Source organism: Pseudoliparis swirei, chromosome 11 (assembly GCF_029220125.1).
Source record: "Pseudoliparis swirei isolate HS2019 ecotype Mariana Trench chromosome 11, NWPU_hadal_v1, whole genome shotgun sequence".
Taxonomy (NCBI): Eukaryota; Metazoa; Chordata; class Actinopteri; order Perciformes; family Liparidae; genus Pseudoliparis; species Pseudoliparis swirei.
In genome coordinates, this window is record NC_079398.1 from 11,645,614 (window position 1) to 11,660,037 (window position 14,424).

The following is a 14,424-nucleotide window of genomic DNA, read 5'->3' on the forward strand; positions in this document are numbered from 1 at the left end:
CAAGAATCTGAAAATGTCTATTTTGCAATGACAGAATCACAGAATCGAGAGAATCTGGCCAGAAATCAACAACCGGGTTAACTACCCGTTGAAAGCTGCATTGGTCCAACTGGTGGATCAGGAGGAGCTGGACATGGAGGACCAGATGACTCGGTTCTGTGTGTCATCTTTGACATGCCAGTTGGCCCAGATCGGTGTTAACCGAACTGTGCAAGCATGGAATGCACACAGGATTCCTGGTATGTCTTGGGTTGGTCTTTCAAGCCTTTTTTAATGTGAATAATTATTTTCAAAATGTTTTACTATTGAATGTTTCTTAAACATGTTTAATCAAATACTCGAAGGAGCATGTTGCAATACATGGCATGGTTGTGACAGCCACATTGAATTATTATTACAGGGAGGGGGATACCAAATTACTTGGCCAGAGATGGATGCCCAAATAAGCTGTCGACAGACCTTTTACCAAATGCATCTGTGGCTGCAGACTGGTACGACCAGGAAGTGGGCTCACTGACAGAGTGTCAGACTTTGGCACCAACCCGTTTCCAAGTTTACAGGACCAGGAAGCTGCAGTGAGGGAATTTGCTCTGCAGTGCCCTGATACAAGTGGACTGCTGGACAATGCAGTGAATAATCTGCCACAACCGTTCAAAGATGGACTCAAAGGCCTCATCGACATCTCAAGGAGAAATTGTCAACGCTGATGTTTTTGTGTGTGTCTAAGTTGTTCTTGTCTGTGCTTTTTAATTGGTTCAACTGACGGAATGTTTTTTTCTTTTCTTCAAATGTTGGGGGTCTAAAGGGAGAAATATGTTCTTTTTGAATAAACACTTCTGTTGTCTTCAAAGTCTGGCACGAATTTCATTTTTAATCTGTAATGGGAAAGTCTGGACCTGTAACACCAACTATTGATAGTGACACGGTGTGTTGACCCCCTGCCAGTGTGAGTAAGGCACTGGAAGATGGCTTGTTCAGTGACCTCTGACCTAGTTAACAAACTTACACCCCAAAATATACACACACAAGACGGTTGCAGCCGGTTTAGGGCGGTGAAGCCATGATAACTTCATACATTAGCCACCATCGTATCACTTGTTTCAGGCTCATAAGTCGGTCTCCCTGACAGCCGGGTATCACAGATTTGGACCCAGTGTGAAGATTTCCCACTGGAGGAGGACCCCGATGTGGTTGGGAACCTCGCTTGTTTATGAAGGGCAGTTTAAGGACCCTGACACCCTCAGTTTGGATGCCAATCTGATACCTATTGCTTCACTAAGAACACAGCTGATGTCTGAGCACTACAATCAAACAGCAGGAACAAACATCAATGATAAACAATCTGAGCCAACCTATAAATCACATAATACTAAACACCATTTTGACCTGAGCTTGTAGCAGGTATGAAGCTTCAGTGGAAGCTCAGTCAGGTCGGTTCAAACATCTGACATTCACTTTTCATTTGGAACAGCTCTTGGAAGGCAACACTTTGATGATGTAAATCATGCGAGCAGATTAACTGCAGATGGAAGAATCAGAGGAATTGAGATCCAGCAATACAATTCAAATACAGGAATGTAATCCTAATGCAATGCTACCACTAATTCTGAAGGCTTCCTCTTTTAGGGGAGTAGTTAACTTGTGCTTGACATAAAGAATTAGAAAATACCAAAGATTGTCTTTCTTTACTAATCTAGAAGTGTGCAGATGTCATTGGATCAGATATAAGTAGCCTACATGTGAGCTACTGCTCTGAGCTAAAGAAGGCCACGACCTGTTAGGCCTACTCTGAGCTAAACCTGTTGCTATTAGCTAAACAAGGCCATGACCTGTTGCTCTGAGCTAAACCTGTTGCTATTAGCTAAACAAGATCATGACTTGTTGCTCTAAGCTAAAGAAAGCTCTGAGCTGAATATGGCTTATCTAAATGTACATGCAGAGATATAGCCATACGGCTAAATACAGGCAACAACACCGAACAATCACTACTATAAACTATGTGAGACATGTTAGAGATGTGAGAGGAGCTGTGCTCTCCATGTTTCACTCTGATACAATAACTCATGGAGTCAGCTCCTCAAAACATGTTCACACAACACAGAGCTCCATCCTTCTGGAGACCAAAGGACTACATGATGATGATGTGATGTAGTCAGAGGAGTAGAGACACTGACAGCAGAGTAACAACAGAACAGGTTACATGTTTATGATGATTTAGTTTATTTCGATCAGCAAAATATACAACAATCATAATTCAACAAAAGAAGAAAGTGGCTGACCGAAAGAGTCGAGGCTGAAGCTAACGAGCTTATAAGTGCCCTAACCTATGATTTCTCGAAAAAACTTATTTCAAAAAATCATATATATATATACACACATACATACGTATACATATACATACATATACACACACATATATACATATAAACACACACACTATACATACACACAAATGCATATAAACATAAAACGAAAGACAAAACTTAAACGTGTCCCCATTAACCGTTGATGTAATGATGATGTAGTAATGAAGGTTACAGGTGAAGCACAGGTGGTGCTGTGACTGGGTGCTAACTGAACGCTGCTTAATAAGAAAAACTCAACTGTCTCTTTATTTTTCAATTGTCAATATGTATTGCCTCGTGGTCATCATATCCTCACTCTTCCATGTGGGAATGTTTAGTTCCAAAATGACCCAAATAAAACAAGTAAATACATGATGTATACAACTATGCTGGAAATTAACCATGAACATAAATATCAGAGGAAATAAACGGCATTAAATACATATGTATCAATAACAGGTATACTGCCATCTAGCGGTATAAAGGTGAACCGTTTACTGCGGTGGAAATATAGTCTCTGCACAGAAACATTACTTTGATTAATCTATATTAGGAACTGTGTTGCATCAAACAATGCAACGATTAAGTGAGAAGGTGATTCTTGCTGTGTAGGCTACATGAATATTAAACTTCCCGTCGTCACCACTGTCGCTAACATATCCAGGTTTAATTCTTTATTCTTTATATTGACTAATTAATATTCTTCTAACGTTACCCTGCTATGTGTTTGCATCGTTAAAATATCCCCGTTTAATTATTTATTCTTTATATTGATTCATTAATATTCTTCTAAGGTTAATACGAATATGTATCACTGGCTTTTATTTTGACTTCATTTTAAGCATTTCCGTTCTGTCGTTTTTGGTTTCAGACAGCAGAAACGAAATACGGAGGTGGTATTCCGTTTTTCCGTTTTCGGTTTTCAAACGGAAAACGAAAAAACCACGTGATTTCCGTATTCCGTATTTGGAATGAAACGAAAAAACAAACTAACAAAACGTACACGGACCATTGGCAACCTGTTCAGGCCTCCACTGCACACACAACACGACTGATCCGGACTGATGTGTATGCGGGTCCGTGTACGTTTTGTTAGTTTGTTTTTTCGTTTCATTCCAAATACGGAATACGGAAATCACGTGGTTTTTTCGTTTTCCGTTTGAAACCAAAACGGAAAACGGAATACCACCTCCGTATTTCGTTTCTGCTGTCTGAAACCAAAAACGACAGAACGGAAGTGCTTTAAATGAAGTCAAAATAAAAGCCAGTGATACATATTCGTATTAACCTTAGAAGAATATTAATGAATCAATATAAAGAATAAATAATTAAACGGAGATATTTTAACGATGCAAACACATAGCAGGGTAACGTTAGAAGAATATTAATTAGTCAATATAAAGAATAATAGTGACTATTTCTACTCCGAGAAATTGTTGACGGGGTGGGGGGGGGGGTGCTAGTGACTATTTTTTTGCTCCATCCCAATGCGCGCAGACCAGCGTCGGAGCTCTGCAGCCGGAACAATCGATCGGCGTATTGAGCACCCCTGCATTCAAGCATTAAATAGCCGAGAGGTTTTTTCAGCGTGAGGAATTCGATGTGTGGCGGGGTGTGAGATAAGACTGTGCGTGAGTCTCACGCTCAATGCGTGAGACTTGAGAGCCCTGGGTTGGAGGGAGCCAGAAAGACTGTCCCACATTTACAAAGAAACAAATGGTCAATTTGACCCGCCACATAACAGGAGGGTTAAATGTAGTTGACACTACAAAGGGTTGCATTTTGGGTAGGCCCTAACTGAGTTTATTCTGTGTTTATCTCCCGCAGTAGACGTGTTTGCCACTGCCACCCTTTTGCACTGAAGCACGCAAGATGGACTCCAGCCTGTTACCTTACTTAGATATTGTACAACAAATGATGCATAGTGGCTGTAGTGATGTGGACATAAAAAAACACTTGATATTTGAATGTGGCTTGCGTAGAGGAACGTCCGTGGCCAATATTCGGAAGTTTTGTAAAGACCACGGGTTAAAAAGACAGCGAGTGACGGACCAACAACTTGAAGCTGCAGTCTCCAATGCAATAACACAGGTAGGGTGCAGTTAATTTATTTGCGCGAAAAAATGCATACAACGAAACTATAAGTGTGTGTAAGGTTAGTATGTTATACTTTAACCCTCCTGTTATGTTCGTTTCTTACATACAGCCGTCATGCTCCCGGGTCAGTTTGACCCAAAAGTGGTCAGAAACAAAAACATCCTAATAACTATAGTTTGTACCTCATCACCAACACCATTACTAACAATCCAATCAGTTTTTAGTGGAATTGAGTTATTCACCCCTCCATAGATTTAATGAAAAATACATGTTCAAACAATTTTTTAGGTACATTGAAAAAATCTAAATCTAAATTAAATTGCATTAGTTTACTATAACATGTATATTCTCCTACATTTTATGAGCATTTAGTTAAAAATTGTCATGGGGTGATGTAGATAAATAGAGATGAGACACCTGTGTTCAGGGTCATAATGACCCGCCCACTAAAAATCAAGCCAAATGAGTCATAAAGGATTTGTATTGAAAGTAAACTTTAGTTATGTTCATTTATAGTGTTGATATGCATAAATTATGTTATAAAAGATGACCAAAGGCCAGCACATAGTCATCCTCTTGGTGCAGTCGTATGGATCTGCAGAAATGTCACTCTTGTCTGTCTTCAAAACTTGAGAGCCCTGAACAGGGTGTGTGTCACTCTCAGTCACCCAGTCTATTAGAAGTACTAGAGCACCATATTTATTAGGAGACATGAAAGAAAGCCTTACCTTAGTGTCCCATGTCCAATAAAGGTGTATTTAGGGGGGAAATGAGAAACATTTGTAAAGTGTGGTTCTCGTGGGGTGATGGCTGGGCACACAGGCAGGATATAGATGGTTCATACAAACAGATGGTAAGAAAGACTGTCCCACATTTACAAAGAGGGGAGACTCCATAATAGCTATTGTATTTAGTAGTTATATAGTTATTGTAACACGGTCCGAAAACTGTGCAGCTCCACGCAGCTCCAGCCGCAAATACCTGCCGTAAAGTGTGATCCATGTGACGTCATTCTGTAACTTGCTTGTATTTATTACAATAACAAATGATAACGACATCTTTTAACATTAAAGTTAGACACAGATCTGATTAAAGGTCAACATCTGAATCCAACTAAATAATGTAGCCTACTGCTAATTAAATTTGTCTCTTACAACTATGAAAATGTATCGAGTAAAACATGTTTAAACTGCAACTAGTTTTCATAATCATCTATAATTCAAAACACTTAACAATTAATTGTAATTTAATTGGAGTTGAAGTTGACATTTCATGGCTTAACATTACAATGCAACATGTGTTCCTTTCTTTATCTTCAGGGTGGTCCTACCTATGGCAGGAAAATGATGACTGGGAGTCTTGCAGCTGCAGGTGTCTTCGCATCAGAGGGTCGTGTTGGAGCTGTTTTGCGCAACATTCACCCACCTTACCATAAGGCACGATGCCAGGTTTTTTTTTTCTTCTCAAATTAGAATATGTTGTGCTATTCAATAAGGTCATGATGTTCTTTTTTGTCTGTGTTTAAGGGAGCAAGGAACCTCAACCCTCTTCCTTACCATGCAGCCTATGTGGGTCACAAAATCCACATGGACCAAAATGAGAAGATTGTCATGTTTGGCGTGACTCATGTGCTGGCAATAGATGGCTTCTCCAGCAAAATTGTTGGACAAGCTACTATGCCTGTAAAGAACAACCTCACCATCTACAATGACGTTTACAGGTAATTGAAAAGACTGTTGTCCTTGTACCCTAAACATTACAAATCATCCCCATTTTATGAGGTGTTTTAACAGGGTGTCTGTGGGTCCTTGAAAACAAAAAAATGCATTTAAAATTAAATATCTTACAATTTCTTGAATACCATTTTGTCAGCTCTGAAAAATGCACTTGATTAGGAAGAGACGCACATTTTCGAAAGTGGATTTAAATTCAATATGGCTTGTTAATGTATTAACCCTTGTGTTGCCTTCGGGTCATTTTGACCCGAATCAATATTACACCCTCCCCCCGCCTTCGGATTAATTTGACCCCATTCAATGTTTAATGTCGGTGTTCTTTCGGTAGTCAACAAACAAACATAAAGCGCCTCACACTTAAACTTGGAAAACAATATTAATTCTAATAATTTTCTGGAGGTTTTAATTGCTGGCGTCAAATTGAACCCAAAGGGTAAAATATGTTAGTAAATATAAAGGTAACAGGAGGGTGAAACATTGAATCGGGTCAAAATGACCCATAGGCGGGGGGAGGGTGTAATATTGATTCGGGTCAAAATGAACCGAAGGAAACACAAGGGTTAAAAGAAAATGCTCAATTTAAGTGGGATTAGTCGCATGTGAAAACCTTCATAATATATATTTTTTTAGTTTGGATTTGAATCAACGTATTAAATTGCATTCATATTGGTCTAAAAGAGGACTTAAATTAAACTTATTGAAAACTACAGAAATCCTTTTTAAGCAGCAAGTTAAAACTCATCTCACCTCATCAGTACCTGATAACACAAGGCCTACTACACATTTTGTAAATGTATCTGACACCATTAGCCTTACCCTCCATACTGCTGTCTGCCAATGTTATGTTTTCTTGCAGGAGTGCAGTAATGGAATATGGGATGTGGGACCAGGTCAGAGTGGATCATGGAAAGGAGTTCTACCTCACTCTTTTCATGCAGGAGAAGTTGGCCAGCCACCGCCACAACACTGAAAGGCCACCATATCTCCAAACACCATCAACAAAGGTGATCGACATACAATGGTTTTGCTGATTATAAAGTTAATCAACATGTAATTAAATAACTATTTCACACTTTCATTAATTATTCAGAATGGTTAACTGAAGATATTGAAATGTGTGAAAGTAAGTTAGTCTGGGGGGGCGGGGAAAATATTTGTTTATCAAGAATCTGAAAATGTCTATTTTGCAATGACAGAATCACAGAATCGAGAGAATCTGGCCAGAAATCAACAACCGGGTTAACTACCCGTTGAAAGCTGCATTGGTCCAACTGGTGGATCAGGAGGAGCTGGACATGGAGGACCAGATGACTCGGTTCTGTGTGTCATCTTTGACATGCCAGTTGGCCCAGATCGGTGTTAACCGACCTGTGCAAGCATGGAATGCACACAGGATTCCTGGTATGTCTTCGGGTTGGTCTTTCAAGGCTTTTTTAATGTGAATAATTATTTTCAAAATGTTTTACGATTGAATGTTTCTTAAACATGTTTAATCAAATACTAGAAGGAGCATGTTGCAATACATGGCATGGTTGTGACAGCCACATTGAATTATTGCCAAAATGCATCTGTGGCTGCAGACTGGTACGACCAGGAAGTGGGCTCACTGACAGAGTGTCAGACTTTGGCACCAACCCATTTCCAAGTTTACAGGACCAGGAAGCTGCAGTGAGGGAATTTGCTCTGCAGTGCCCTGATACAAGTGTACTGCTGGACAATGCAGTGAATAATCTGCCACAACCGTTCAAAGATGGACTCAAAGGCCTCATCGACATCTCAAGGAGAAGTTGTCAACGCTGATGTTTTTTTGTGTCTAAGTTGTTATTGTCTGTGCTTTTTAATTTATTGGTTCAACTGACGGGATGTTTTTTTCTTTTCTTCAAATGTTGGGGGTTTAAAGGGAGAAATATGTTCTTTTTGAATAAACACTTCTGTCTTTAAAGTCTGGCACGAATTTCATTTTTAATCTGTAATGGGAAAGGCTGGACCTGTAACACCAACTATTGATAGTGACACGGTGTGTTGACCCCCTGCCAGTGTGAGTAAGGCACTGGAAGATAGCTTGTTCAGTGACCTCTGACCTAGGTAACAAACGTACACCCCAAAATATACACACACAAGACGGTTGCAGCCGGTTTAGGGCGGTGAAGCCATGATGACTTCATACATTAGCCACCATTGTATCACTTGTTTCAGGCTCATAAGTCGGTCTCCCTGACAGCCGGGTATCACAGATTTGGACCCAGTGTGAAGATTTCCCACTGGAGGAGGACCCCTATGTGGTTGGGAACCTCGCTTGTTTATGAAGGGCAGCTTAAGGACCCTGACACCCTCAGTTTGGATGCCTATCTGACACCTATTGCTTCACAAAGAACACAGCTGATGTCTGAGCACTACAATCAAACAGCAGGAACAAACATCAATGATAAACAATCTGAGCCAACCTATAAATCACATAATACTAAACACCATTTTGACCTGAGCTTGTAGCAGGTATAAAGCTTCAGTGGAAGCTCAGTCAGGACGGTTCAAACATCTGACATTCACTTTTCATTTGGAACAGCTCTTGGAAGGCAACACTTTGATGATGTAAATCATGCGAGCAGATTACCTGCAGATGGAAGAATCAGAGGAATTGAGATCCAGCAATACAATTCAAATACAGGAATTTAATCCTAATGCAATGCCACCACTATTTCTGAAGGCTTCCGCTTTTAAAGGATAATTTAACTTGTGCTTGACATAAAGAATTAGAAAATACCAAAGATTGTCTTTCTTTACTAATCTAGAAGTGTGCAGATGTCATTGGATCAGATATAAGTAGCCTACATGTGAGCTACTGCTCTGAGCTAAAGAAGGTCACGACCTGTTAGGCCTACTCTGAGCTAAACCTGTTGCTATTAGCTAAACAAGATCATGACTTGTTGCTCTAAGCTAAAGAAAGCTCTGAGCTGAATATGGCTTATCTAAATGTACATGCAGAGATATAGCCATACGGCTAAACACAGGCAACAACACCGAACAATCACTACTATAAACTATGTGAGACATGTTAGAGATGTGAGGAGCTGTGCTCTCCATGTTTCACTCTGATACAATAACTCATGGAGTCAGCTCCTCAAAACATGTTCACACAACACAGAGCTCCATCCTTCTGGAGACCAAAGGACTACATGATGATGATGTGATGTAGTCAGAGGAGTAGAGACACTGACAGCAGAGTCACAACAGAACAGGTTACATGTTTATGATGATTTAGTTTATTTCGATCAGCAAAATATACAACAATCATAATTCAACAAAAGAAGAAAGTGGCTGACCGAAAGAGTCGAGGCTGAAGCTAACGAGCTTATAAGTGCCCTAACCTATGATTTCTCGAAAAAACTTATTTCAAAGAATCATATATATATATACACACATACATACGTATACATATACATACATATACACACACATATATACATATAAACACACACACTATACATACACACAAATGCATATAAACATAAAACGAAAAACAAAACAAAAAACGTGTCCCCATTAACCGTTGATGTAATGATGATGTAGTAATGAAGGTTACAGGTGAAGCACAGGTAGTGCTGTGACTGGGTGCTAACTGAACGCTGCTTAATAAGAAAAACTCAACTGTCTCTTTATTTTTCAATTGTCAATATGTATTGCCTCGTGGTCATCATATCCTCACTCTTCCATGTGGGAATGTTTAGTTCCAAAATGACCCAAATAAAACAAGTTAATACATGATGTATACAACTATGCTGGAAATTAACCATGAACATAAATATCAGAGGAAATAAACGGCATTAAATACATATGTATCAATAACAGGTATACTGCCATCTAGCGGTATAAAGGTGAACCGTTTACTCTGCGGTGGAAATATAGTCTCTGCACAGAAACATTACTTTGATTAATCTATATTAGGAACTGTGTTGCATCAAACAATGCAACGATTAAGTGAGAAGGTGATTCTTGCTGTGTAAGCTACATGAATGTTAAACTTCCCGTCGTCACCACTGTCGCTAACATATCCAGGTTTAATTCTTTATTCTTTATATTGACTAATTAATAGTCTTCTAACGTTACCCTGCTATGTGTTTGCATCATTAAAATATCCCCGTTTAATTATTTATTCTTTATATTGATTCATAATACGAATATGTATCACTGGCTTTTATTTTGACTTAATTTTAAGCACTTCCGTTCTGTCGTTTTTGGTTTCAGACAGCAGAAACGAAATACGGAGGTGGTATTCCGTTTTTTCCGTTTTTGGTTTTCAAACGGAAACGAAAAAACCACGTGATTTCCGTATTCCGTATTTGGAATGAAACGAAAAAACGAAATAACATTACGTACACGGACCGTATGCATCAGGTATCGACGAATCTGCGATTGTACGCACGTTAGCAAATAATGTTAATAATCATTTGACATTTATGCTATACACGAAAAAGAGCGACACGCTCCTCATGTGTAAACTAGGTCCAAACACTTCGCCTGATTATTTACCCTGATAATGCTGAAACACAACATCTCCGGTATCGGGTTGGTAGCCTACTCTGCATATGCCGATATGTAAGTTACGGTTTCATAATCGGTATTGGGATGGGAACACAATTTGATTAAAATATCTCCAGCCACTGTAATAACAATATAGACTAGAGCAACTTTAAAGTTCTTAGTGATCTGAATCCATCACGGGAATGTCGGACTCAATCCACTAGAACTCGAGAGGTCATTATTTAAAGAAAATACACCGGATGGATATTGCAGGAAAGAAATCCAACAATAAACAGTATTTAAATTTGGTTGCTAATTTAATGAAAATCTGAAGGACGATGACTTCATGTAAGCGATCGTACCAATTGGTAGGAGTCCAGGTTGCCATAGCGACAGCATCCCGCTGATCTTGGTGGCAAACTGACTGTACAGCTCTTCGGTAAAGATGCGAGGGGATCACCGAGCAGCCTGCAAGACGACTCGTCTGCCCACGAACTTCAGTCAGTAAAGTTTAAATCATAAACTGATAACATGAATAAATTAATGAAATAATGTTGAACTGTCAGGGGAGTCCTACCCTTCCCTGGGTCTCTTCACGCCTCTTTGTGGAGCAGGCGACCTCTGATCCAACGATTCTGTAAAAACACACACACATTTTTAATTCTATTTCACCTGTCAAATTAGTTTTGGAAGATGACATTTCTTTTGAGTTTGTTATTGTAATACTCATTTCAGCCACAAGGTGCCATCACTAACCCATGTTCTAAAGAGGACTCAAGACATTTACGAACACATTTAGGTGCTTTTAAAAATAGATTTAAAGAGTTTAAGGTCGGTTCATCTGGTTGTAGATGTTTTCTTTGACGGAGGTATGTGCACCTGTGTGAACTGGGTTATGATGACTTGAGTCTTAGTTTGGGTTTTATTCATGCTGTGATCTAAAGAAAATATCTTTCTTTTTTTATATATTGTCTGTCACTGTTTTATGTTGTATTGTCTGAAGCTTTGTGTAATGTGCTACTGCTGCTGTCTTGACCAGGACTTGCATTGTAAAGGAGATTATAAATCTCAATGAAGCATTTCCTGATTAAATAAATCTTTAGGTCATGCATTCAGTAGCAGTGCACTTCAGCCTCTTGTGGAATGAGTATCACAACAATAACGATGTTTCTCACCTGTTATTTTCCCACTAGTTCTTAAGTCACACAGGAGAGAAACCAAATGGTCATGTCTTGCCCCTCACTTGCCTCTCAAAGCTTCATAGTAAGATGATATCTCACCATTCGGGACGTCAGTCTCCCAGTCCATCGTTGGAGAGGAGGGAGGTTGAGGCTCAGCGCAGGTGGATGGTGGGTCGCCCGTCGTCATGGTCCTCCTTCTTTGCCAACACCACGATGGGTACCGTTGGTATGCACCGCTGACTACTGGAGGTGTCGTGTTTATTGATACAAATAAGACATGAGAACAAACTGCTTTTAAATGCAACACTGTATTTATTGCCCCCCCCCCCCCCCCACATCAATTAAACACATATGAACATCAATGTATCGACATACATTCAAAACAAATAACCCAAAACATCTTTCTAGAGAACAAAGGGTAGACTGCCTTTGTCTCTTCAGCCCTCAGAGGATTATTCTGCCTCTTTCGTAGTCAGAACTTGTTTAACCCGGTAATGATCTATCACAAGGACAGTTAATAAGTGAGTTAATTAGTTAGTTAGATAGATAGATAGTAAGTGACCCAAATGAAGACGAGCGAGAGAGCCATGCTCAACACCATTCTAGGACAGAAGGCCACTTTCCTTCCTTGTGGTGGCAGCTGGACGCTGCACACCGCCTCTCCAGGACTCTCCAGGACTCGGCGGGGTCCCACCCACTCACTATCCAGCTTTGGGCACCTGCCGTTCCTCCTCTGTGGGCTGGACACCCAGACCAACTCCCCAACTTCAAAATATTGTCCTCTGGTGTGCACATCGTAGTTCCTCTCCTGCCTCGCCCCCGCACTGGTTCCTGGTTTGTGGGCCGACTCCAAGCGGTCATGTCGGAGCTCGGTTTGTCACACACGACAGAGACATGCGTCTCAAAGTTTCTGCCCTGATCCGTGTGGATGACTTCAAGGGCCCCAAATCTGATGAACATCCCTCCCACCACAATCATCTCCAGGTCTGGCAGGCAGTAAGCTTTCTGTGGCGGCAGTAGTCCTCCATGTCACGCCTATGTTGGCCCCAGTAGAACCCCTGGCAGAGGCGGCGGAGGGGTATTACTCACCCTGAAGTTATTGCATGGAGCTTTGTCTCTCTCAGACACCGCCTCTTAAGTCAGTGTAGCAGAGTCCTGGCCCTGAGACCTCATGAAGTCAGTGTAGCACTGCCCTGGACCTGAGACCTCATGAAGTCAGCAGGTGGTGGTGACCAGGGCTCTGAGAGAGACAGAGCTCCATGCAATGCAATAAATTCAGGGTGAGTAATACCCCTCACGCCGCTCCTTGGGGACGAGGCTCTGAAGGCTGAAGGCAGAGGAGGCTTTATTGTTTCAGAGGAGGTTCTATTGTCTCAGAGAAGGCTCTCTTGTTTCAGAGGGAGAACGTACATCTGACAAATGTTCGGTTTCTGGGAGACAGATTTATTTTTGGTTTTGTGGCTGCTGATTGTGAATGCGTACTTATCTCTTGTCACGGTCACACGGATGGATGATGTATTTATTCTACTCCGCTGTGTGCAGTGACAACAACAAAAATTAAAAAAAAAAACCTCAAAAATAATTTGAGAAGAATCGTTTCACAGTGGTGCCGTTCAACTCCTGCCAGTGCCTCAAGAATCGAATCGTGTATTTGAATTTTATGGTTTTGTACTTTTGGTAGAGAAGAGAACTTGATGCAGTGTGAAAAGGAAACTTCATGTAGGCACTGTGGCTTAGTGGGTTGAAGCGCGTGTTTGGTGAACACTAAGTCTTTCGTTCAAGCCCCGGCAGTGACAAAAAAAAACTTGAAAAAAAAAATCAAGCCCCGGCAGTGACAACATTTTTGTTTTTGTTTATTTTGTGTAGCCAAATATTAAAAATTAAAAATGTGCCTCAGAGGGCTTTACAATCTGGTCACATACGACATCCCTGACCTTTGACCTCACATTGGATCAGGAACAACTCCCCCAATAAATAGAAACAAATCTTTCAGGGGGAAAATGGGAAAAAAACTCCAGGAGAGGATCCCTCTCCAGGATGGACAGAAGACATAGATGTCATGTGACCAGATGAACAGAGCTACAACAATATGGAGAGAGAGAGAGAGAGAGAGAGAGAGAGAAGAAGGCAAAGAAACAATGAATTGACAGTTCAGGCTCAAACATCCAACTGTGTCGAAAAAAGGGAAAAGATAAGCGTACTGGATATAAGAGGTACATTAATTGGTGATAACTCTCATACATACTGTTTTTATTGAAATAAAATATATTATATTGCTATATTCAGTAAATTCTCTCGAAGGCAGAAAACCACAAATTAAGAGAGCATGCAGTCTGAAAGAATACTAAATATTGAAAACACACAGACATTCATTTTAGGGATGGCCAAAATGATCCGACACCTAATTATTTTCATCAGTTATTTTGATTAAATGTGAAAAATCCCGATGAATACGAGACAGCTGAGAATCCCGGTAACCTCCATCTCCATGACACGTCATCGCTGGACAAAGGTCACGACTGGATCCATGTCAAGGAATGTGCAGTC

The 14,424-nt window shown here is 40.4% G+C and overlaps 1 protein-coding gene and 1 long non-coding RNA gene across 3 annotated transcripts; both read left to right on the top strand.

Annotated features, from left to right (window-relative positions):
• LOC130201810 (uncharacterized) lies at positions 1-863 on the top strand. The gene is made up of 2 exons (XR_008833257.1): positions 1-239; positions 401-863. It is a non-coding gene; the product is annotated as an uncharacterized LOC130201810 (long non-coding RNA).
• A 3,303-nt stretch (positions 864-4,166) lies between these two features.
• LOC130201018 (uncharacterized) lies at positions 4,167-8,123 on the top strand. Of its 2 annotated transcripts, none has more exons than XM_056425633.1 (5): positions 4,167-4,436; positions 5,762-5,878; positions 5,969-6,162; positions 7,035-7,182; positions 7,375-8,123. In XM_056425633.1, the coding sequence occupies exons 1-5, from the start codon at positions 4,218-4,220 to the stop codon at positions 7,618-7,620; spliced, it is 924 nt and encodes a 307-aa protein (XP_056281608.1). In that variant the 5' UTR covers positions 4,167-4,217; the 3' UTR covers positions 7,621-8,123. The 2 variants fall into 2 exon arrangements, with proteins under 2 accessions (XP_056281608.1, XP_056281607.1); XM_056425632.1 differs by having other exon boundaries at positions 4,170-4,436; positions 5,762-5,890.
• Positions 8,124-14,424: the final 6,301 nt, after the last annotated feature.